Source organism: Vespa mandarinia, chromosome 2, assembly GCF_050613455.1.
Source record: "Vespa mandarinia isolate Hongniang chromosome 2, ASM5061345v1, whole genome shotgun sequence".
Lineage (NCBI taxonomy): Eukaryota > Metazoa > Arthropoda > Insecta > Hymenoptera > Vespidae > Vespa > Vespa mandarinia.
Window position 1 is genome coordinate 4,741,975 of NC_140811.1, and position 25,000 is coordinate 4,766,974.

At 38.0% G+C, this 25,000-nt stretch overlaps 3 protein-coding genes across 20 annotated transcripts; 1 reads left to right on the forward strand and 2 right to left on the reverse strand.

Moving 5' to 3' along the window:
* Positions 1-63: 63 nt before the first annotated feature.
* On the reverse strand, positions 64-12,270 carry LOC118439622 (uncharacterized). Of its 13 annotated transcripts, none has more exons than XM_085655375.1 (7): positions 9,375-9,425; positions 8,663-9,118; positions 6,730-7,029; positions 1,148-1,223; positions 872-995; positions 637-788; positions 64-554 (listed from the first exon to the last, which is right to left on the reverse strand). In XM_085655375.1, exons 1-7 carry the CDS (start codon positions 9,388-9,390, stop codon positions 434-436), a joined length of 1,245 nt encoding a protein of 414 aa, XP_085511501.1. In that variant the 5' UTR covers positions 9,391-9,425; the 3' UTR covers positions 64-433. The 13 variants fall into 13 exon arrangements, with proteins under 13 accessions (XP_085511501.1, XP_085511498.1, XP_085511497.1 ...); XM_085655372.1 differs by lacking the exons at positions 64-554; positions 637-788 and adding exons at positions 11,539-11,973; positions 12,166-12,270 and having other exon boundaries at positions 929-995; positions 1,941-7,029; XM_085655371.1 differs by lacking the exons at positions 64-554; positions 637-788 and adding an exon at positions 12,166-12,187 and having other exon boundaries at positions 929-995; positions 1,941-7,029.
* mol (dual oxidase maturation factor 1 mol) lies at positions 11,453-15,718 on the forward strand. Of its 2 annotated transcripts, none has more exons than XM_035861417.2 (9): positions 11,453-11,590; positions 13,118-13,309; positions 13,406-13,616; positions 13,741-13,798; positions 13,896-14,030; positions 14,482-14,701; positions 14,772-14,983; positions 15,061-15,256; positions 15,431-15,718. In XM_035861417.2, the coding sequence occupies exons 3-9, from the start codon at positions 13,452-13,454 to the stop codon at positions 15,612-15,614; spliced, it is 1,170 nt and encodes a 389-aa protein (XP_035717310.1). In that variant the 5' UTR covers positions 11,453-11,590; positions 13,118-13,309; positions 13,406-13,451; the 3' UTR covers positions 15,615-15,718. The 2 variants fall into 2 exon arrangements, with proteins under 2 accessions (XP_035717310.1, XP_035717312.1); XM_035861419.2 differs by having other exon boundaries at positions 11,455-11,590; positions 13,106-13,309.
* A 205-nt stretch (positions 15,719-15,923) lies between these two features.
* Positions 15,924-24,155, reverse strand: Duox (dual oxidase). Of its 5 annotated transcripts, none has more exons than XM_035861400.2 (19): positions 23,552-24,155; positions 23,144-23,224; positions 22,911-23,072; positions 22,396-22,583; positions 21,799-22,003; positions 21,298-21,464; positions 20,976-21,212; positions 20,442-20,887; positions 20,146-20,347; positions 19,635-19,961; positions 19,277-19,501; positions 18,643-19,065; positions 18,229-18,541; positions 17,774-18,148; positions 17,411-17,628; positions 16,886-17,347; positions 16,628-16,783; positions 16,409-16,537; positions 15,924-16,173 (listed from the first exon to the last, which is right to left on the reverse strand). In XM_035861400.2, the coding sequence occupies exons 1-19, from the start codon at positions 23,640-23,642 to the stop codon at positions 16,045-16,047; spliced, it is 4,536 nt and encodes a 1,511-aa protein (XP_035717293.2). In that variant the 5' UTR covers positions 23,643-24,155; the 3' UTR covers positions 15,924-16,044. The 5 variants fall into 5 exon arrangements, with proteins under 5 accessions (XP_035717293.2, XP_085511454.1, XP_085511453.1 ...); XM_085655328.1 differs by having other exon boundaries at positions 15,925-16,173; positions 22,911-23,065; positions 23,345-24,155; XM_085655327.1 differs by having other exon boundaries at positions 15,925-16,173; positions 23,345-24,155.
* Positions 24,156-25,000: the final 845 nt, after the last annotated feature.

The window sequence follows — 25,000 nt, forward strand, 5'->3', positions numbered from 1 at the left end:
TTAAAAGATAGTTTCTATAAATTTATTTAGTAACAATTATATCTTTTTAATTAAAAAAAAAAAAAAAAAATTATAATTATTTAAAAACGTTTTTCTATTGATAATAGTCAATAGTAGAAGAGTATGTAACAACGTGTCTTTATACTTTAGCACGATGGTTACACTTTTATGTAAAATAATTCATAGATCTATGTGAAAATTTGTGAAACATTACAATGAAAAAGTTCATTGAAAAAATAAGAAATTAACAAAACAAAATAAATTACTAATTTTTCTTGTAACGAGATCTAATTGTTAATTATGTTTTATCTCTTAGTGACTCGTAAAGTATTACGTTATGTAAATTATTTAACTTGCGAGGTCTGCTAGGAGCCAAAGATTTATAGTGAAAAAAATATCTATATATATATATATATCTTAAAGCCTTTTTCGTTCAATCCTCGTCCTTGAAACGCCGATAAAAGGACTGAACGTAAGTGAAGACGCACTTCCAATCTGGACGTCGCATAACTACCATATCCTCAACATCGAGCAATGGTGCGATACCGGCTTCACTATATAAACACAGTGAACAAATATACATAATATATTTTTGATTTGTTTTAGGAGTATAATGGAATTAAGACGATATCTCACTCAGCCGTTTTGAATGCCAGATCAAAGTTCTTTCTGCGGTCCTGTGGACGTAACGAATGATAATCAAAGGCGTCAGGTCTAAAATGATGAATCAGAGCGCAAAATGCCAAACCATTGTTCCAACTTGTCGAGAAATTGTCAAGTTGTATATTCTGCAAAGTAGTGATGTACATATTAATTTTAATGATGAGGCTGATAATGACAATTTATATGAAACTTGATATTTATTATTTACCTCATATTCCTTAGTTTTGGAACGACACCAAGATAACAATCGTTCCTTTATCTGTACCGCATTATTTGTCACAGTAGGTTCGGTAAATCTAAAACGAAACTCCTTTTCTGGCGACTTTATGGGACTGGATCGGAGATCGGAAAGGACAGACAAAACATTAGAAGACACAATAGAGTGGAATTTAGGGTATAATAGAAGAGACAACGAGATAAGAGCTCTTCTTTTACATTCGAATATAATTCTTTCGTTGGGATGACCAAGAACAATGATAATTACCTTGACGGCAAAGAAGAACTATATTGCCGATCGAGTTGACGAAATTTGGCGAACGGCGATAATGGTTTCTTGGTGGCTGAAAAAAAAAATGTGATTATCGGTGAATTCTGTACGATTGAGTTACTCACACTTGCAAGTGTAAATCTTTAGTTTGTAAGTATTCAAAAATTGTCAGTATCAATCTTTTAATTCAAAATAATAAGTAAAGTTTCCTTTCAGAGTATAATTATAGTTAACTGGGATGGATTTTGAAACGTTCTCGACTATGTCGTTATATCACTATTAAAGCTGTGAGTTAGTTCAAGTGTCGGCCAATCAACATCGGTTTTGCTTGCTTTTCCAGGCATAGAGATAGAGAGACAAAAGGTTTTTCAAGATCTTGAGGAAGTTCACTCCAAGCTTTCCAATTGTCTTTCGTGTGATAGTGTTGTTCTTCATTGGATCATCGTCGTTGTTAAAAAGGATTCACGGTAAACTATAAATTGTCTTATTTATGTAGATGCATGCTAAAACCGTGAAGTGTAACGTGTTTATTTGCAGCGACAGGAATTTATAATTTCGAGGCTTGGCAACGACGGCAGATGTCCCCGTTCAGGAAGATCCTGGCGTAGGTAACGCGAATTGAGTTGAGTGTGGTGATGATGTTAACTGTACAACTGCTATTATATGACGCCACACAGCTACGAATATAATCTACAAAAGTCGCACACACATTGTACAGAGTAGTGTGGAGAAAACTATAACACTATTTGGCGCAACAAAAGGAGCTACAGAAAGATGTTTTGTGACTCACTGCTTTATTCGGGGATCTGTACGACCTTCTAGCGATTCTCTACCTCTCTCTCTCTCTCTCTTTCTTGTGTTTGTTCACTTAGAACGTGTCCTTAGAACGCGTGGCTACGTCCAAAAGACGAAGTAGAAACATACATGCGATTAAATGCGCTAGAGAGAAAGAGAAAAAAAGACATATATGTACGTCTATGTTTTTGCGAAATGATTGCCAAAAGTCGGTGCCTCCTAGCCAAATAATATGAGTCGAATTGCCTCGTATTCTTCGAACTCTCTGCCTTATGTTTTTCGATGAAATCTCTTTAGGGTTGTAACATAATGGGATATCCAAAGTAATTTTAGTCCTTCAAGTCCAAATCCTAGAAAATTCTATTTTTTTTTCCCCATTTGGCAACCGTTGACTGATGCATACCGATGATGTATGACGATGATCGATCATATTTTTTTTCAACTTCAGATTTACTGTATTCCCACATAGATTATTTCGATATAAATTGTTCCAATATTTTTCGTTATTTCCGACGAAAATTCATAGAGGTAGACGGTCACGTCATTTAATTCGTCCTAGAATACGTTTCTTTGGTTGGCAAGCACTTCCAACATCCCCTATATTTTGATCGTATTTTAAACCAAGGATAAGTATGATAATTCAATTTGAATTATTTCTCACTCGACGATATTAACACGGTCTTTGGCTTATGAACACGGTCATCGTCTTACGTGATACTTGGTATATACATAGGTATCGTTATGGACGATGCTTTCAATAATAATAACAATAACAATAACAATAACAAGTATAACAATAAAAGAATAAGTATAACACAAGTATAAAAATCACATTGTATCTTGTGTTTGATCGATGGATCGGATTCGCACGCGAAGAACTTTCTATCGTAACTCAATTTCTTGCGTACTCGTAGCATCTACCGCTACCCATTACAAGTGGTCGATGCAAGAGAAAGAAAAGGAAGAAGAAAGAGAGAGAGAGAGAAAGAGAGAGATAAAGTTGATCGGTCAGCAATGCTGACTGTCCATCCTCGTGGCTTCCTGGAAGATATCGTCGAAGACCTTGTCAACGTCAGCACTGTTAACTTGTAGGAGAGGTACTTGTGTCGGTGGTATCGTCAAGACGAGTTTCTGTTCGCAGATACCAGGCAAGGTACGACTTCTCGATAGACCGATCATGCACTTTCCATGAGCGTGACGAGGAGAGGAACGTTTCTTTGATTCTTTTGTTTCATTCGTTGAACTTTCATTGGGACTATCGAAGTATCTTCTTATCTTGTCCTCCATCTTTTTAACGCTATCGGAAGATGCCTCGAATTGTTTCGTTCGAAATTTCATGGAGGACGGTGATCTAGGTTTCGGGGGTTTAGGTAAGCAAGAAACTTTCGATGACGACGGACTGGAGTCGCTTGTACGTGGAATACGAGAAGAACTGTTGGATAGAGCCAATTGATGCCAAGATTCAGATTTTGATAGAACGATGGATCTAGATGGTTGATTGGCACAAGACATTAAATATTCGTCGCTGGAATCAATTGGATTTGTTCCATTTGGTACCGGTGATCTTTCCTTACGTATAGGTTTGTTCGGAACAACAACTGGTTGTTCATAAACTTCTCTGAGTGCTGAAACTTGATTGACAACCCGTGATGTGGACGGTGTGACTTGAGGTCTCGTTGGTAAATCCGGTGAAAGAAATTTCTTTGCTTTAGGTTGATTACCGATACGTTTAAATTGATTGGATAGAGGAGATGTTGAGATCGATTCGAGTCTGTTAACATTTTCCATCGGTATATATTCGTTATTATTTCGTGGAGCTACGTAATAACCTTGTTCATAGGATTGTTGTTCCTTTTTGGTATTTCCATGTGTTTCATTTTGATAATCGATAGGTAATTGTTTGAATGGACGATCGATCATCGTACAACGTTCATGATGGAGTCGTTGTATCAAACTCTGTTGCAACATATTGTGTCTACGTATTTCTTCGTCGACTTCTTCGTCGTTACTTGCTTTCGATCTTGAATTGGACCGAACAGGTGATACAGACGGAGTCGAATAATCCCTAGAGTACGATGTTTCGACGACTTCCCCTTGGATTTCTGGACTTTCAATCGACGCCACTGTAGCAATAGCACATGTATATCTCGTCACAACACCTTCCTCCTCGCTTATGTCTTGATTTTGAATATTTTTAGCATCCAAATAATCGTAGTCTTTAGATCGAGGTAAATCATCTTCAGCATAATTCACTTTCGCTGATTCGTATTCATTTTGTTCAACTTTCGACACTGGCTCGTAAGCTTTCACGAAAGCTGTCTGATTTTGCACGCGTGGATTCGTAACAATCGTATCGGAACGATAATCGTGAAAAGGCACATTTTCTTTTACCGGCAAAACACAATTCGATTCATCTCGCAAACGATAATCCTCATGACTTTTCTCCTCGCCAAGACTTTTCTGATTATCCGAAAGAAAGGTATGAACATCTTCTGAAATTTTAGAGGATACATCATTTGACGTTTGTATCGAGACATTGCTATAAATCAAAGGTGGCCCGTTCGAGATCTTTGGAACAACACGAAAAGATCTAACCTCATCGAAATTTTCATCCTGAGCACCAGTTTGAACAGCTACCGATGCACTGCCACGTAAAGTAAGGTCAACTTGTTGAGATCCATCTGTAATTTCGGTTTTACGTATAAAATCACGAGAATCACGAGTTCCTTGAATATTATAACGATTGTAATCCTTTGGTATCATCTTGAACGAAATCTTTCCATCCACTATGTTTGGATTATTTGTTTCACCAGCCAATTCATTTCGAGGTTGACACAATTTCGAACTTTGTTGATGAATATCGTCGGGCTCGTAGGATGGTTTTTCCAAGGTTGACGAGGATGTACCTTTGCTAACGAAAGGTGCAAATTGTTTACAGAATGAACGATAATCGAGACGCCCATTTTCTGCGATCGTTGCACTTGATGATTTCTCATGTTCAATCCAAGGCGGTCTTGGAAAGGTACGTTTCTCAGAGTTTCCATCTACTTGAACTTTGTATTCCGAAGCTCGTTGCTGAACGTTGCTATTGTTGCTACCACGATCGAACATCTTTCTTGCTTTCTCACGTAATGTATTTCCAGGCATGGGTATATTGATTTTAGGAGGATTGGTAGAGATCGGTGAAGATTTAACAAAGTTCGATATACCAATTGGCTTTTCGATCCTTCGAAAAGGAGAGGAAGGAGCATGTCTGAAGCCAGGAGAGATCGATTGATTAACATTAGAGGTATCGTGTTCAAAGTTACAAAAGACATTTGCGTTGAAGGGTTTCTCCTTTCCAGGATTATACCGTTGAGTTCCTTGAGGAACTATTGGTGGTCGTTTCGGAAGCTTATGCTTGTTAATTTGCTGTTCAGACTCATCACCAGAAGTCGTCGTTTTGTCGAAGGCTGTTTTGATGTTGGAAAAACGACTGTTCCAGTTCTCATTGCTTACCGATGATGGATCCATCGTTTTTGTATAGCCAAATGATTTGAACGATGATGGTGGATTGAATATAGGAGTATCGTTATTCTTGCTAATCAATGCCATGAATTTTCTATCATTTTCAGTTCTCGGCTGGAAGGATGGTATGATCATGCTATTGATCGAATTACAGTTTGCCTTGTCACTAACATTTATAGGCTTTTTTAAGGATACACAACCGCTACCTTCTTGCTTGAAACTCTCAGCTTGTAATTTCAGGTAACTTGGAATGTCAATGGTATTGGCTCGTTTGATCTTCGACTTTTTCGCAGTGAATCGATTGGAAGAAGTGCACTTGCTCGAGGATTCTACTCGTTGCTGAAGAGCCGCAGCCAATCTGCCAACACGACCAACTTCTACGTTGCCAACTTCCGTGTTATCCAATGTGTTTCTCGAGTCGAGACTAGGTCGTAGAGACTGATGAGTCACTTCATTTGACGCGATCGTCGACTGGGTGACGACGAAGTCCGTTTTATCGGCATAGAAAGGAGCAGCACGTGGACGTATTTCCAGACCTTTGTCAATATTATTTCTATCGCGCAGAGATTGTCGATGATTGATGGCGTCCTTCGTATATTTATCATGTATCTCTTCGGGTCTTGGCTTTTCTTCGGAAGAATCGATAGCTTTAGACGTGGTCGAAAACAACGGGGAGAGTGTTATTTTCGTAAACGGCGTAACGTCGTTAAAATTCTTATCCTCCTGCAACCATTTCCTAGCACATGCCAACTCTTCGGCAGAGACTCCAATGGTATGTCTGCTAGCTCGTCGTCTACGATTGGTTACGGATGGTGTTGTAGCTATTAGAGAAGACTTTAGCTTCTCCTCTTGCGTAAGAATCTTCTTTTCTTCCTTCTGCGATTCACGTGGCATCTCTAATCGCGAAAGTAAACTCGACACTAGCCGTAGAAGTTGAAGTTTACTACTTGGATCGGAAGCAGCACCGTGTTTTGCTAACGCGCCAACGTCGATCCTTTCGAGAGTTTCTCTTAAACGGGAAAGGGCCGTGTGTATATCGGACATCAAAAGATCCTCGAGGAAACTCAAGTCATTCTTCAGGTCTTGTTCATTGCCATTGCTATTCTTGCTAGCGGTTGATCGTTCGTCCATGGAACGGACCTTTCGTGAATCATTGACATCGAGAGCAAGTTCTCGTGGATCCTCCTTGATCGGTGATGATGTATCGGCTATCGCGAGCGAGAGCTCGAGCACCGAACGAAGGCGCTCTACCAGTACCGGTAATGAATTCCACTCACCGACTGCTTGCTTCTCGTTGCTGCCCTGATCCGTCGTTGCTCTTGGAATTGAACTGTTAGTGGTAGTAGTGGTAGTGGTCGTAGTGCTGGTGGTGGTGGTGGTGGTGATGATGTTGGTGCTGCTGCTGTTGCTGCTGCTGTTGATCGGAAGAGACTCGCCTACTACCCCTACCCTCGTATCTATCTTTTCCTCTTGTGGCTCAGCCAAAGATACGTTCTCGTTGAACAAGGAACTTGCTGGTTCGGTCACACGATCGGCCGATCTCGACGACTGCAGGCACGTCGTGTCAAATGATCTGGCTGAAAGATTCAAGAAGAAAAAAAAAGGAAAGATGGATGGATGGAATTAGTTCTGCTTCTTTTCCTCCCTTCGTTATCGAATCGTTACGGAATCCTTCGTAAGAAGATTCTCGCGAAAACATTCTATTTTTAATTGAAGATCAAATCGAACGCACGAGCGACGCCTTTCTATTTTCTCTCTTTTTTTTCTTTGCCTTCCTTTTTATTTCTTTAATAGATTTATTTCGCGTGGTATAAAGAATACTCTTCGGGATGAAAATAAAACAGACGTGTGTGGGAATGTTATACGAGAGAAAGAAAGAAAAAGAATTAAAGAGAGAAACGGAAGATCGAAAAACGATGGATCGTAGGGTTAATCTATCTTTCTCTTTCTATCTTTCGTTCAGGGAAAAATCAGGGAAAAAAAGCACGGTTTAAATGATTAAACGATTCACGCACAGGAAAACGTGTTGATTGGCGGGTTGCGTCTGCTGCCATTTTCACGGAGGGAAAGAGACCGTGACAAAAAGCGCGACACGTGTATACGTGCGTTTTCGCGACGTTGAATCTCCATTGTCGAATCTATTTTTACGCGTGAGTAGGCGTGAAAAAAGATTGTGAATTTAAAAATAAAATAGAAAGAGAGATATTAGAGTGAAAAATTTTAAAAAATAGAAAACTTCTCTGTGTGTATGAGAGAGGGAGAGAGGGAGAGAGAGAGAGAGAGAAAAATAGAAAAAGAAAATGAGAGAAGAGAGTGGAGCAAAGACGAAACGCGTATCGCGAAGGTCGAGAAGTAGACTGAAAGCACAGCGAACGAAATTTCTCCGTTGCGTGGCCAGATGTGTGTTGATATTAGGACGCGTTGTTATAACCCCGGAGGGGTAAAAGATCGCGAGCTTTCCTCTTGCGATTGGTTACTTCGCTCTATCCAAATGTGTTCTCGTCTTACCCGTTACTACTGCTTGCTTCCTAGCTACTACTACTACTATTACTACTACTACTAATTCTACTTCTACAATAACTACTACTGTGTCTTACTGTTTGCTGGTTGCCCATTTGGCAGACTACGAATCTTTTGTACATGTTCATACTGTCTGAGAGAGAGAGAGAGAGAGAGAGAGAGGGAGATAAAGGAAGAGAAAGAGACTTTTTGCGGTAGGAAGAACGTCTGAAAGAACGAAGAAGAGGGAATAGATAAGCGGTTAAATAGGGGAAGGCTGGTACAGAAGAGAGTCGAGGGATAAACGAACGAACGAACGAAGGGAAAAACAAACGGATAGGCTAGCGAAAGAGGATCCTATAACGTATGGAATAAATCGACCGGTGGATAGACGTTTAATGGATAGAACGAATATGTATAAATCGAGGATGTACGCAGAAGAGAGAAAGAGAGAGAGAGAGAGAGAGAGAGAGAGAGAGACGGGTTGACCGCTTTCGACCATCGTTCGCTCTCGCTTTATTTAAAACGCACGGTATTCTCCGTGGGATTTATTTTCGGTCGCTCGCTCGTTCAACGCCTCGCAGCTGCCGCGAGCTAACGTTCTGCGTCGTGGAAGCTTTACCCTCAAAGAGAGATAGAGAGACTTTACGTATATGTCTATATGTACGCGATCAAGAAGATCGATCGAAAAGAAGGCGATCCATCACGTACCTGATTCCAAAGTTTCCCTCGTTTCTACGATTCCCTGTGACTTCTCACTGTGATCCTCATCTTTTTCCTCTTCGACTCTCTCTTCTTTTCCTTCTGATCTCTCCTCTTCCTCCTCTTCCTCTTCCTCCTCTTCCTCCTCCTCTTCCTCTTCCTCTTTCTCTTTCTCTTTCTCTTCCTCTTCTTCCTCCTCGTCTTTCTCTTTTTTATCGACTTCTTCTTCTTCTTCTTCTTCTTTTATTTCTTCTTCTTCTTCTCCTTCTTCTTCTTCCGCTTTCTTTTCTTCCACTTCTTCTTCATGAGCCTGTTCCTGCTCCTGTTCTTTCGGTGACAATAGCCGTAGCTCATCGACGACTTCCGAATCTACCGAGGTCGATCTCCTCTTCCGTTCATCCTCATCCTCCTCCTTCCGGTTCTCCTCGATCTCACTTCGAATCTCATCGTTCTCCGTCACGATTACTGTAACCAACCAACCGAGAATGTACTTGCAGTAGAATCTTTTCTTTCTCGTTTGAAATATAAAAAAGATTGTAAGATAGATTATTCTAAGAGCGGAGCTTTTGTTAAACAGCTTTGAAGTTTGTTTGTTTGTTCGTTTTGTTTTTTTTTTCCTTTTCTTTTTCTTTTTTTTTTTCTTTTTCTCGAATGCATTTACTTCGAAAAATGTCAGAGATAAGTAGATATGATATGTATATATAATCTTGATAATTCTTACCCTCTGCATTGGACATGTCTCTCTTAATCCACCTCTTTTTCGACCAAGAGTCTGAAAGTAAAAGGAAAGTATTTTAATTATCCTTTCCCTTTTTATATTATCGTGAGCAAAAGGAAGAAAGAAAGAAATAAAGAAAGAAAGAAGGTAAAAGAAGATTAAGATCGTCACGCTTTTACTCTCACGACTATTTCTAATAACTCTATAAAATTTACATTAATATACTTTTAGAATTGATAAATAGTTCTATACGAGTTTGATATAGGAGGAACGTGGAAAGTTTCTTTTTCAAAAAGAAAGAAAAAAGAAGAAGAGGAAAAAAAGAAAAAAAAAAAAAAGAAAAAAAAATAAAGATAAAGAAAAACAATTCAAGCGACGATGTTGCAACGAAGGTCGATACGATTAATCATAAGAGCATTCGATTAATTTTTGGTCTCCAAACACGGGCACAAGTTAGAAACATACTCCGTTCTTCTCTCTTTCTCTCCCTCTTTTTCTCTCTCTCTCTCTCTCTCTCTCTATCTCTCTATCTCTCTCTCCCTCTCTCTTTTTGTTTGGCCGTATGCCAAGCACTGTAGCCTCGCGAATAATTCTTCATCGAGGCGGAAGAATCCAGAGCGGTTTCGCGTCTTGACGATCATCGTTACGCATTTCACCGTGGTTTAAAGGCGTTGGCCATCGCGTAGCTTCTTTGGCTAGAGCGCGAAAATAACTTTGACCTGTTTACGCGAGTACGGAAATTAGTAAAATCTCATCTGGATCCAAGATCTGGAAAATTCTTACGAACGAACGTGACTTTTCTTTGACTTTTCGTCTTTGCTTTGATTTACATAAAATCCTATTGTTTAGTATTGTTGAATGACGTCAAGACTTTTGTTACGAGGATTACTAATTATACAGAACGAGAGAAAGAAAGAGAGAAAGAGAGAGAGAGAAAGAGAGAAATTTTCTAAATACATTATTAGAAAATATTTTAATAAAGTGTTAAAGCCAATTTAAGGATCGATCGTCAATGCTAATCTATTCCTTTTTTTGTTTCGTTCGTTCGATGCCAAGCCTGCTATCTTCAGAACGTTTTATTGCATAATCTTATTCATTGATACACGTTCACCTCTCTTTTTCTCTTTGTTTACTCATAGCTTAAGAATATTTCTTGAGCCAAAGAAAAGAAGTTAAATTATACAATTTTGTCGGCTCGACGAACGTTCTTAACAATATTTGGATGAATAAATTATTTTCTTAAGATAGGTAGTAGAAGTATGAGGGAAGGGATGCTGAGTGAAATTCTTTTGAAACGTGGTTGATATACAATGGACCACCACCATCGCTAACACTACCACCACCACCACCACCACCACCACCACCAACGTGTCTGATTAAAAAACACGATCACGAGAATAGACAATGACGTGGCCAAAATAAGACGACTATAACGACGGCGACGATTTTCGGGATCTCTCGATTTTCTTACCCCCTTTTCCTCTCTTCACGATTCAACGATCTATCGTTTAGATCCACGAACTTTTCTATCCGCCTCCGACTTTTATTTAAAAGACTCAACACGATTGAGACTCGGGCATTCGGCGTTGGACCGATACCAAAGCAAGAAGGAAATATCTCGTGGTAGCAAGGGACTAACGTTAAACGATTCAATTCGGATAGCCTTCGTATATTGATAGCCCGATATCTCTTCGATACACCTCAAACCACAAACTTTTCACTCTCCCTGATATCCATCAACATTTCATCGTTATACCGAAAATCGTTTATCCGTTCGTCTGTTCCAACAACGAGTGATTCCCTCCCAAAAATAACGCGTCACGAAATGCCGTTATCGTAGAAGCTATTTTACGTGGCTCCGACTCGAATCGTATTACGATTTTGGTATATCGCTCACAAAAGCGCAAAACCACCGATAGCAAGCGATAGTAGCAATAACATAGCCACCACCACCACTACCAGCACCAGCACCAGCCAGCACCACCATCATCATCATCATCATCATCATCATCACTACCACTACCACTAGCATCGGCAACAGCAGCAGCAGCAGCAGTAGTACGAATAGCACGAGTAGTAGAGTAGGATGGTTGGTGGTGGTCCTGACACATCGATCGACCGCGTGCGGTTAAAGGCTCGCTGAAAAAAAGATGGTTCAATCGATTACCTTCCAATGCTCGGAGTAAGAGCAGCCGACGAGCGTGTGTGAGGACTGAGAAGTGAGATAGATCGATGTATATGTATCTATATATGACTATGTATATATATATATATATATATATATATATATATGTATGTATGTATGTACGTATGTATATATATAGAAGATAGACAGAAAGAAAAGATCAGAAGCAGGGATATGGCCAAGTAGAGATGGATCCGTGATCTCCCTTGTCTTCTTCGCGAAGGGACTAAAAGGAACTTCTTGCCAACACGCCGTAAACTTCTATTTTCTTTTCTTTTCCTCTCTTCTCTTCTCTTCTCTTCTCTTCTCGTTGCTTTTCCCTGGCAACGACGATCGACGATCCACGACGAGGACCACGACGACGATGAAGGTGGCGTCGGTGACGACGGTGGATGATGCTCTGCCACAAGCTGCTGCCTAAAGGCATAGCGTCACCCGGACCGAATTAAACAAGCAGAAATAGCCCGAGTTATTGCCGGCGCTATGTACGTGAGAGAGAGAGAGACAGAGTGAGAGTGAGACAGAGAGAGAAAGAGAGAGACAGAGAGAGAGAGAGAGAGAGAGACAGAGAGAGAGACAGAGAGAGAGAGAGATGCTCTCGATGCATACCTTGTATCCTGTCCACAGACGCTAACGTGGAGACCGATTCTCTCCACAGCATGCGGAAGACCGGACTACCGGTTCTTCCTCTTTCAATGGAACTTCTACTTCTTCTTCTTCTTCTTCTTCTTCTTCTTCTTCTTCTTCTTCTCCTTCTTCTTCTTCTTCTCCTTCTTCTCCTTCTCCATCTGCTTCTTCTTCTTCTTCTTCTTCTTCTTCTTCTTCTTCTTCTTCTTCTTCTTCTTCTTCTTCTTCTTCTTCTTCTTCTATTGTCTTTTTCATCAAAAAGAATTTCGAATAGAGACCATAGTCTAACAAAGTTGATACCAGGTATTAAGAGAACATATTCCATTTAATTGATTTTGCAACAACGATGTATCGTAAAATCCAACATGTCCAATATGTTCAATTGGAAAAAATTTCAATATACGCAGAGATCAATTTTTTTATTATATGAGGCATAGAAAAAAAGAGGTACGATATGATATGTGCATACATGATCGACATTGTTCGATCAAGCATCGATATCTCTGAATCCCTATGGATCATCATAAAGATTTATAGAATATCATAGAAAACGAGCAAAAGAAAGTGAAATACATGATGAGCACGAGGCATACATTCTCTGCGCTTTCTCACAGCTGATCTGTAATCCTTCGCACACGATCATACGTTTTCATTCCTCTCCCTCTTTTCTTCATTCTTTTCCTTTCTCTTCTTTTTCCCTCTCTCTCTTTCTTTCTCTCTTTCTCTCTTTCTCTCTCTCTCTCTCTTGTTCTCTTTCTTTTTCTCTTTCTCTTTCATGCAAGGCGCAAAGCGAAGAACGCCCCACCTGTCCCAAGTTCTGTCCCTCCACCGACGAGGCCGTTGCTCGATGGTGGAAATTACTTTCAAAGCGAGAGAACCCGTTGACCTACTGCTGTCTTTCAGTATACGTTCTATATTTCAGTCTTTCGTTTAGCTATCGCAGGTGCACGTATCACCATAAAAAGGATCCATCGCTTCGAATATAATCACGTTACCGGAATCATTCTGTCCTTGAATGGCTTGAGGAAGATCGTAGGATGCAATGTGAAACTTGTCGGATTACAAAAGCAGGGAAAAACAGCGAAATAGTTTAACGAAAAGACGCTGACGTTCGAAATTTCACAAAGTAAGTTGTTTACAATGCATTAATTGGATTTAGTCGATTGATTTCACGTTTAATGTCAATTCATATATATTTTTTTTTTTTGTCAATGTTCGAAAGGAAATAAATACTAGCTCAGCAGTGGTCTTCGTGAAAATTCGTAAAGATGAAGGGATGGTTCGATGCATTCAGAAACGATGGGGGACCGACTCTCTATAGTTACAGTAATCGTACACCCGTCACTGGCGATGTTGCTCTTGTTATCGTTTTCGTTATTTTCGGTACAATATTCACAGCCTTTCTAGTCATATTTCCTGGTATACGAAAGGAAGTGAGTTGAATTAATTTTTATCAGAGAAAGTGAAAAAAAATAAAGAAAAAAAAAAAAAAAAGAAAAAAAAGAAGAAAAATGAGATGTGTGGAGAATATAAATTTGGTCAAAATGACATTTGCAGAGACTAACTACGTTCCTGATTGTAACCCTGAGCCTCTTCGTTGGAGCTACGATTCAAGGTCTGTACGATACTCCTTTCAAAGTATCGACCTTGTTGATTAACATACAAGGTGGTACTTTTTACAAAAAATTCAAATTAAATTAATTTGCTTAAAGTCGCTCAGTATGGTTCATCTTGGCACACCAGTTCGGCAACCATCGTTAGTTCGTACAGTGCTTTCTCCAGGCATAGAACCAAAGCACAAATCGGCGGTTACATTGGACTTATGCATATCAACATTACCTACAAACGTGAGTCACAATATCAAACGACTGTTGCTACTTCGTACGATTATGACGAAAGTGTAGTGAAATTCCAAGGGAGTTAGTTTACAAAAGTTTAAAAAGTTTACAAAAGGATAAATTTCTTTAAAAATTGAAATGAAAAATGTACGAACGAAACGTATTAGCTTTTGGTTGATCCCCTTTAAAAGGAACGACATGTCTACGTTTACACATTGAAAAGTTTATCCTAGAAATGCTGTTGCTGAATCTCTTACATTTGGACGTGCTCGGAAATGAAAACGTTTGATACCGATGACGTCTTAAAATGAGAGAATCTCGTGTCGTACAAACTTTTTTTCTTCACGAGTTACATATTTCATTCGTTTTCAACCATTCTTCTTTCTCTCTCTCTCTCTCTTTTTTTTTCTTTCTCTTCCTTCTTTTAATTGCTAATCTGTCCTTTGATTGCCTTCATCAGACCTACCAGACAGTGAACACACGAACGACGATGTCGAGTATAATGAGAGATTCTCGTGGCGGGGTTCTAATGAAATGACGAGTGCTTTCAAACAAGCGCTCTATCAAGGAGCTCCTTTTCCAATCGTTTCCCTAGCGGAATATTTTAGCCTTCATCAGGAAGGATTTTCTTGGGGTAGCAAATATCGTGAAGCTGGTTACTATGCGTCTATAATGCTCTGGTGAGATTTTATTTACGATTGAAACGTTTTAAAAGGATATCAAACAATGATAATTTAACTGTTTCTCTAGGACAACCTTTGCTTCTTGGTGTATGATGAATTTATTGCTTATGGTCGTACCACGTTATGGTGCATACAGTATGATCATGACAGGATTGTGTATGCTCTCTACAAACCTAATTTATTGGGCTTTACTACCTTGCGAACCGTTAATTGCTCATATAGACGGTTCGATTCTCGCCTTCGACATGGGCTGGAATTATTGGTTGGTTTTGGTTGCAGGTGAGAGATTAAATCGTTCGTATTTTTCACACTTCACGGGATATACAAAATATATCATTTACGACGATATTTAATAGGTATCGGATGTCTTTTCGCTGGAATCGTGGTGACAGCGATCGATTTGATATTTCCTCATCAATTTTCAACCATACTCGAAGTTGATTATGACACTCCCTATGACAGACATGTTATCATCGAGGAGAGTTTCGATACAAGAAATGTTAGAAGAAAATTGCCAAAAATTGAGGATTCCTTGGGCGATCGTATCATGAGGTTTTTTCTTTTTTTCTTTTCCTTTTTTTTTTTTTTTTTTTTTTAATCTATTTATATAGAACTTTTTTTATAAAGTTATAACGTCGATATCGGTTTTGTTCTTTCGTTATATTTTATTCATCCTCTTATCTCGTACGAATATTAGGCAGATATATAAAGAATGAAATGTTTCAGTCAGCTGTCGTCGAAGCTTCAAAACAGAAATACGGATCGAGAGGATACACAGGGCGTGATAAATAAAACTTATGCTCCTCACAAATCCTCTGACTTTCAACAGGAACGTAATAATGATGATCCTAGTAAGAGCAATTGGTCTTACCCCTTTCCTCCGGCGCCAAGAAGGATGCTGAACTCTTGATACTTGCGTTTGATTTTAAAAGAAATAAATGTATTTTAATATATACATATATATATACGAGTATATATATATATATGCAACTCACTCAATAAAACTCGAAACTAGCTACGTATACCTAATTCCTTACTTTTTAAATTCGGTTTTTACTCGCATCGGTATATTTATTAATTTTTCTTTTTTTTTTTTTTAATTATCATCGCCGATTAGTAATCCATTAAAAGGGGAAAATATTTATTCATTGAATCCTATTATTGGAAAATTAGGATATGGTTCAATGACGTGAGTAATCTCTTTTCATAAATAAGAAATATAATATTAATTATAAATAAGGCACGTGCACTAGCACAATAAATATGTACACTCTTTTTAGGAAGTTACAAAGGAATCGCTAGAAATTCCTAGTGAATTTCCGGTTCTTTTCTCGCAATAACTAGCCAAAGTTTTCAAAATGATGGATAAAGTATGGTAGTCTACGACCCTTGTTCACCTCGTCGCAAGCAGACATTACGCTTTTAGTTAAAGGCCGTGGTCCACAACTAAATACTCCTATTTTACTGACCTGCAAAATATAAAAAATATCAAAGTTCTTTTGCATCGAAGAATTCATATCGTACGTCCTTTCACTTCTGCGAGAACTCTTTAGATAATAAAAGTTATTACAATGGTAATTCGTATAAAGTACAATAATACATTCTCATAGTTAGAAGTACTTTCGAAAAAACTAAAGCTTTCGAATCGCTGAACTTTGGACTTTTTTAATAACGCAAAGCCTCAAGTACTTTTATAATACTCACGTAACTATGTTTCTTTTGAACAAACTTTAAAAACGAGGTCATATCTGGTCGACCAAAATGATTAATAGCTTTCAGCCCAGTGAATATACTCTTCTTAGATAATCTTTGAAAATGATTCTCACAAATATACTGAAACATGAAATTTTGCGTTCGTCAGACTTTACATAAATCCATTTATAAACGATATTAAAGTTGAACGATGATAATTTCTAAACTTACTAGCATAGTAGTACGTAAGTCGAATTTATGAAAAAACTGAGTTATAAATATATGTATTTCGAGAACATCGGTTACGTCTTTCCTTTCGACGTCTCTGAGAACATCGATGAACCACTCAAAGTGTTTGTGAGATGGACATATCCAAAGAAAGTATACCTGTTGAGAGAAGTCGAACGATTTGTAGAGAGAGAAAAAGAGAGACCGAGAGCGAGAGAGAGAGAGAGAAACATATGTTTTAGTCAAACGAACTGTATGTACCTTTTTACAGGCAACTCCGGAATATCTATTGGTGGAAGTACCAAAGACGAGATCATTCAACATAGAAGCATACGGAGTAACTCCAATCCCTCCACCAACCATAACTGCCACTTCGAATTTATACCAGTCTTGATTTCCACCTCCAAATGGTCCCTCGATTCGTATTTTAGGGTGCTCGTCTTCCGGATTATAGTTACAAGGATCAAAGTAGTTCCGTAATTTCCAGGTCCATGGACCTTGGGCTTTAATATGACACGAAAGGAAGTTCTCGTGGGGCGCCGAAGTGAGGGTGAATGAGTGAAACTCGTTCGATCTAAAGACTGTACACGAGAGACGTACCCATTGACCTGAGAGATACTTAAGATTTGGAGGTCTATAAAATTTGATCTTTATTACATCGGATGGTAGCAATTCTGTCTCAATTATATCAAGAGCCATGTATTTCGTTCTCAAGCTTACGACCTGAATAAAATTTACATGCGTTATTAATTCGTTCAGGTATAATATATAATAACGAGAATGTACCTTGTCCAAAGCATAGATGATCGCCGGGCCAACGAAGAAAATCCAAAATCTTGGAGAGCCAGTTAATCTGGCTAAACCGTGGATCAAGGATAATGCATAAAATAATACGTATAAGCTGTGAGTTAACGAAAAGAATTTATATGCTTTTTGCCGTATCGTAGGATGTGCAAAAACAAAAATGATCGTCATTACGAGGAAAAGTAGAATACCGGTTAAGCCTAAAAAATAAAAATAAAAAAATAAAAATAAAAAAAAAAGGAAAAAAAGAAAATAAGAAAAAGAAAAAAAGATGATAGTAAAATCTAATTATATTATACGGACATGAACAGTATGCAAAGTTCAATAACTATTTTCATTACAAACCTGTCACCGTTTGAAAAAGCCAAAATGTAATAGTTGGCTTTGCATCGCTTGGAAAACTGATCTCGTTTGTGAGGCAGCGGAGATGTGCTATCGGTTGCGTCGATACGTGATAAAAATTCACGATGTGTCCGACCGTATGTAAAATGGAAAAAAAGAGGGCCGTGCATGCGGCTATTTTGTGAAATTGTATGTGCGAATCCAATGGTATATACTGTTGGATCGAAAATTCTTTCAATTTGGTCAATAGATTACGAGACATCGTGAGAAGTAATAGACTGTAACAAAATGATAAAGCTGCTGCCGATCCTCGCGTTATCGCAATACCAACACCCATAATGTGTCTCAAATCCGTATGCTCGGCCATGAAAGAATAATCTATGAAAGAAAGGTTTGTTTTAATATTATCTCTTAATCAGTAATATTCCCATGGGTTCATTAACTTTTGTTAAACTCACGTATAAACCTTTCAACGAAGAGAGCTATAGTGATAACGTAAAACACGAAAAGATAAAATATATTTTGTCTATTTTCCTCGAGAAAAGTCGATATCGCGTCCCATTGTTTGCGGGCCCAATTTTTCGAATCCTCCGGTGGCAATTGATCGATCTGAAAGCTTGTCATTCGAGCGACATTTGTCGACATATCTAAAAAATTTTGTTTCGCCCCTTTACAATCCAATCCAATTGCAACAAAATCACCTTTGTATTCCTTCATCATTAACTTGAAATCATTGTAAGTAAGATAATTCTTCCTTTCAAGACCAGCGTCCTGTGTTATGAAAAAAATATTTATTTGGTTTTATTCATTTGAAATTGATTTTAAGTGTATAAACGTAAAAAAAAAAAAAAAAAATATTGACGTTTAATTACTTGAAACATTCCGTCGATGAGTTCGGTGACATGATCATCGGAAAGACTGGTAGTACGTGCAATTTCAACTAGCGATCTTAACATCTCGGATAATTCCTCTTTATCGATAACGCCGTTGCTGTCCTTATCGCACATGTCAAAAATAATACGCAATTTGTCCTCAGTTTTGCCACGGGAAAAGAGTAACACGGTATCGAGAAATTCTTGAAAGGATATGCGACCGTCGCCGTCTTTGTCGACGATATTGAACATTTTCTTCACGAAAACTGCATCAGGACGCATACCAAGGGCACTAGCAAATTCGCTTTTTGACAGAGATGTGCGCATCGCTGTAATAACCTCGCCTGTATCGCTATCCTCGGATCGTCGTCGCCTTTCCCCAGGTCGTAGACCAAACGTCAGCGCGTAAGCTTCTCGGAAAAACTATTAAAGTGTTTACTTTTGTTTTTCTTCTTTTTCCTTTTCTTTTCGAATACAATTATTTTTCTCTATTTTTTGCTTTCTTTCTTTTTTCTTTTTTTTTTTTTTTTCTTTTTCTTTTTGTTTTCATAACTATTACAAATCTTTTAGAAATGTTTAATGTAAAGAAAGAGATGGAAATTTTGTTTGAAATTGAACAAAGCAATTTACCAACCTGTTCGAGCTTCTTTTGTCGACGTTCTTTAGTTTCCGCTTTTGCGAGCATAACATCGCGGTTAACTTGGAAAAGCGTGCAATGTTTCTTGTGGGACGACAGGAACGCTTCCAATTTCGCAATGAACTTTCTGCGCGAGGCCAAGGAATCGAGTTCAAGGACAAGGTCGTAATCACGTGGTATACGTAACAATACCAATGCCTTTCTATGCCCGCTTTCGCTCTCCTTAAATATTTATTAAAGTTCGATATCAATAGTATGAGATTTTAAGTTTTTTTTATGTATGCGTTAAAAAGAATCGACGAAAAAAATTGATTATATATAGGAAAGAAGAAGTTAAAGTGAATGAAATAACTACCTGAGACTCTTCTATGGTTATTGTATTAACGCCACTAAAATCGAATGTACGAAGTTTTTCGCCCTTTCGATCGACGATATGCAAAGCTGCTTCAGGACCGAAACGAACTTTTACCAAGCGACGATGATTTGCGTGCAGCCATTCACGAACGACCATCTTGTCGACACAAATTCGGTTGTCGCTTCTCCTTTGAATTTCTTCTTGAAGTATACGTAAACGACGTCTTCGTCGGTTCTGTAGTTTTACTAAGCCATAAGCGGCTCCAGCGCACAAAATTGGGAAAAATCCGAGGAAAACGCAGGCATAAATGTAGACGAATTCGCTACCCTGTGTAAAGAAAAAAAAAAAGAAAGAAAGAAAGAAAGAAAGAAAGAAAGAAAGAAAGAAAGAAAGAAAGAAAGAAAGAAAAAAAACAAAATGAAAACAACATTACGACAATAAAATGATATTTCAGAATTTTGTTTGGCGTTATAAAAAAGTAATTTTGTAAAAATAATTTCATTTGATTTACTTCGAAATAGTCGTATCGTTGTAACGGTAAACAGGGCTCGAGTACGGATGAGTTCAATTGGAAAGGTTGAGGACACGGATCGTTTTCCTCCCAAAGGAATACTCGTTTCTGAATCGTGTCCGGCGGAATATTGGTTGCGTTTGTGATCACATCCCATAACGTCACACGGCGTATATCTTCAATTTCGGTTTTCGTAAAAATTCTATGTAAAAGGTATACGTTTAGTGTTTCCTTTATTATGTATACGCTCGAATATGATGGAATTCGATTGAATTCGAAGCGGATATCGATCTTACCCAGACTCTTCATTTTCAAACCAAAAGCGATCGGAGTCTCTCAAGCGTAAAAATTGTTCTTTAATAACCGCAGTAAAAAGTTCCCCGGGTCCATCGCTAGATTCCAACATACCGCCGACGTAAACATCTACGTTATTTAAATTGTTCGAATGGATTTCAACGAGAGTACGCAGTAGAGATGGATTTTTGTTGAATAAGTCAGGATTAATCTCGTTCCATGTTTTCCTTGGCGTTAACTTGAAATGTTTTCGGGCGGTATTGTAATCCGGTAATCCATTATCACGACCGCGCATGATATTAAGAGCACCGAGATCTCTTCGTGAAAATTCCATTGGTCCGAAAAGATTATTTCGTATATCTGTACCGAGAAGATTGTCCTCCTTTTCGGCTATTTGAGAACTCATTCCCATGATTAATTCTTCTATCGTACTATTCGCTAAAATTTCCTATAAAGAAATGATCGAGTTTAAGAGATCGATAAAGATCTTGATACTTTGCACAAAGTAACTTTTTTGATTTATTACAAATACTCACGTTCGAATCCCACCAAGTAGAGCAAAGTCTGATCGCGGCTTGACCCGCGTTAGTCTTTCGAAACTCACATCTTTCGTCACGTCTGTATATACCAGGTGGTATAAGAGTATGTCCAAAACGAAAAGCAGCACTTTGAAAAATATGACTTATTCCTGGATGGAGATCAGTTTTATAACCGGTATACGCTGGTAATTCTTCCTTCAAGAGCGTGGGAAGATACTCATATAAAATAATGTTCTAAGATAAAGAGGACAAGGGAAAAATTTAATTCAATCGTCTATTCATCTCTCATACTTGAAGAAAATGGAAACTCGATTTGTACCTGTAGTGTTCCTATAACTATACGTCGTGCTTTCTGAAAGATTTCTTCGTCAGACATATCTGGATATTCTCGTTGTACACGACTTGCTATAACGTTATGCCAACGATAAAATAGGATCCCTAATGAGAGTAACGGTGGATGTTGATTGGTTCTTGGATCTCCGAGTACTATGTAAAAGATTAAAATCAAGATAAGTAAAAGAGCACTCGTAGATAGATCGTACTCGATAATGGGATTATGAAATATTATTATGGCGTAAATAACCATGAGAGTATGATGAACCTAATGAAATTTGGTTGTTACATATCAACGATCATGATCGATCTTATGACTCGATAAGAATGATACATCGGCTAATGTATTTAATTATTTCGAACAAATACGAATCGTATTCGTGGCTGGATATTGCAAAAGAAGAAGATAAAGAGATTTCGATGTTATGAGTAAGCTATGTTGTAAGAGAAATTTAAGGTAAACGGCAAGAACAAGGTGTAATCTTACGATAAAGCCGTTCTGGACTGAGCATTCTCATAACGTGCGGAACGGCATGATTGAAGAGTGGAGCGCGCATGGTGTTTCTCACGGGAAATTTTCTGCTTGGTTCCATGAGGAGACTTCCGTTCTTGAATGCTCGCATCGTGTTCGCCCATGCTTCGCTACTGGAGTATATGAAGCTACCATCGATCCAGCTTGTTACTTTATTTATCTGCAACCTCACATATTCAGAGCTATTTTTCATGTTATTGTTTATGAGCTAATATTTTTCTTTTACGTCATCGTCACCAGTCATGCGCGTAAAACAATGTGTCATCTATTTCATTCTCATATGAATGTATATAAAGTAAACGTAATTCTATCCATACTTTAGAAAACCGTGCCATTCACATTTCTCTATTTTCTTACAATATAATGAAGTTATGTCTAACGTGCGTACGTTGTGGATTAAATTCTCTTTTATAAAAAAGAAAAAAAAAAACAAATAAAAGGAAGAAAAAAAAAATAATTGGAGATAGATGACAATCGTTTCCTTTCAAGTCACGCAAACTAAGAATAGTAAAGTCATCAATTCAAAATGGATACGGAAAAGTAGGAAATTACCTGTTCGCGAGGGCTGTTCGGGCTACGTCCAGTTTGGCGGTCGTAATCGGCACGTAGAAAAGGAATGTACTTGTTACCTTGGCACTCCTTGTCGAAAACCGGATCGCATTTATCCACATCGATACGATGGAACTCTATAGGACAACCACTTTCGCTGGCCATGATTATTTCCGACGTGACTAGTTGTCCTGAAATGATTTCGTTATGTAGACTAAAATTCAATTTTTATTGTTAAATCTTAATGTTATAGATTGAAAGTCGAACGAGATTAGTCACAACAGGATTTATTAAACAGGACCTAAACTGATATATGCTTCTGGCTACGAATTACGTATTCCATTTATATATATATATATATATATATATATATATATATATATATTAGTATAACGGGCTATAATTTTGTGCAAACTCAACAAGTATTTTAGAAATACACGTTTATCGTTTAAATAAAGATCCTCTTAGAATTAGAATTTCTGTTTGGAAAATATTTTTAGAACGGAGATAATCTTTACCGAAAAAAGCAAACAAAGCAGTCAGATTTTTAACGGATGGTAAACCTTCATCTCCTTGCATAAAGAGATCGCTTAGCTTTCTTGGCGAGGGTCTATCTTGACCAGCCAATGCATAGACACCATCGGAATAAGCTGCAGGTACTTTTCGTATCAGCCTGTTACCTATGGAATTTAGAGGCTGAATTAAGTGACACTTGAGAAAACTTATTTAGATAAATATTTTGACTACTTGCCGATCGATCCCCAATTAGGATGAGCCAAGTTGTTGTACCATCCATCGTATCTTTGTTTTTCCGCACCATTGTGAAATGCTCCTAAAGATGTCAAGACTAACGATTAACAATGTTATTACATTTTAATGGCATTTCCATTAAGAATTATCATTTTTTTTTTGTTTTTTTTATATATATATATTTTAAATTCGCAAATCTTACATGGTCGTATGTTAATTATTAAGACTTATGCGTAAAATTAAGGAACAAAGTATAAGCGATTCGTTTACAAATGATAAAATATGTAACGCAATTATCGTTAATGGGGCAACATATGAATGTTTAGAATCGAAAGCTTAATAAAAACGGAACTCAGCCAGGCGAGTTTGTCTGGCAAGAGCGAAAGTTTGTTGCGCGGCCAGCACCTACCGGTTTCAACGAGTAACACGATCCAGAATGCCCAGAGAAACAAACGCAACCGTTTGAAGAAACGGGCCAAAAAAAGACGTTTCCCTGTCATCGTTGTTTTTCTTAGCTCTCTTCAAGTAGATCTAAATTAATGCCATATCTCGTTCGTACGAAAGATAAACCCAGGATATGTTGGATCTTTGTGTGACCCCAAAAAAACAAACAAAAAAAGAAAAGAAAAAGAAAGAAAAGAAAAGAAAAGAAAAGAAGAGAATTTCACGTTTTCTCAATGATAATCGGAACGATCCATTTTCCTTATTTCACTTCTTTTGAATCCACAAACTGGATTACCAGGTAAGAGGACACATTTGTACGTAAAATCAAGAAAATCGTTTCGAAATATTGAATTGAGTCACCTCACAAGTTGCTTTAAGATAGAAACGTGAAGCAAAAAGTTGGAAAAGCTAACAATGCGGGTGCACAATAAGTGGAGAACATCACGTGCGTGCCGATCAAGTTGAAAAAAATCTTGCTGGTTCTTGAAAATCCTTGTCCGTAGCAATCAGTCTTTTTTTCCACTTTGGCGTGTAGTACAACGAAGATGAAGATAACACGATGTTTTATAAAAAAAAAAAAAAAAAAAAAAAAAAAAAAAAAAAAAAAAGAAAAAAAATATTGAAAATCTATAATCTTTCTCTTTTTCTCTTTCTCTCTATTCTTTTTGTTTTTTTTTTCTTTTTTTTTTCTTTTTCTTTTTTTCTTTTTTTTAATTTTTTTCTCTTGGATTTTTGTAACGTGGTTTGGCCTAAGAGCGTGGCCCAAGTTTGTTAAGAAACAACCCACGAACCGACACCAGTCGATCTTAGCTGCACGGTGAAAGTCGCCGGTCTACTTGCTTCGTTCTTACCAGCCACCACCAGACTGGTGTACTGTCTTTCTCCTTCTCTCTTCTCATATTCTTCTTCTCTCTTTCCTTTCAACAAGAACGAATGAGCCTACCCGTTCGTTCTATACGTAAAGCCTCTCTCTACCAAAGCAGACCCCCACCAAAGTTTCTTACTCGCAAGCGATTCCTTTCTCCAGTCGGCACGTTTTACCGAGGCGGCATCGTTCGTGACGTCACCATATGCGCAGGCCTAGTTTTTAAGTCCGCGGCACCGATTACCCAAGGCGAAACCTCTCCCGAGTCTCTCTGTGCCTCGAGTACGTTTCAAGGTCGTCGCTTCACGACGATCCTCACTAGCCTCGTGCTTCAACGTTTCATCTTCTTTTTTCTCTTTTTTTTCTCTTTTTTTTCCTTTTTTTTTTTCTTTCTTTCTGATCCTTTCGACGAAGAAGGATTCTCTTAACAACATTTGTAGCGACCCTCATCGTGAGATACTCTTTTAACTTCTGGATCCATATGAGTCATCTTCTTGACACAGTCTAGACAATATCGCAGCAGTATTTTCTTTTCTTTTTACTGTTTTC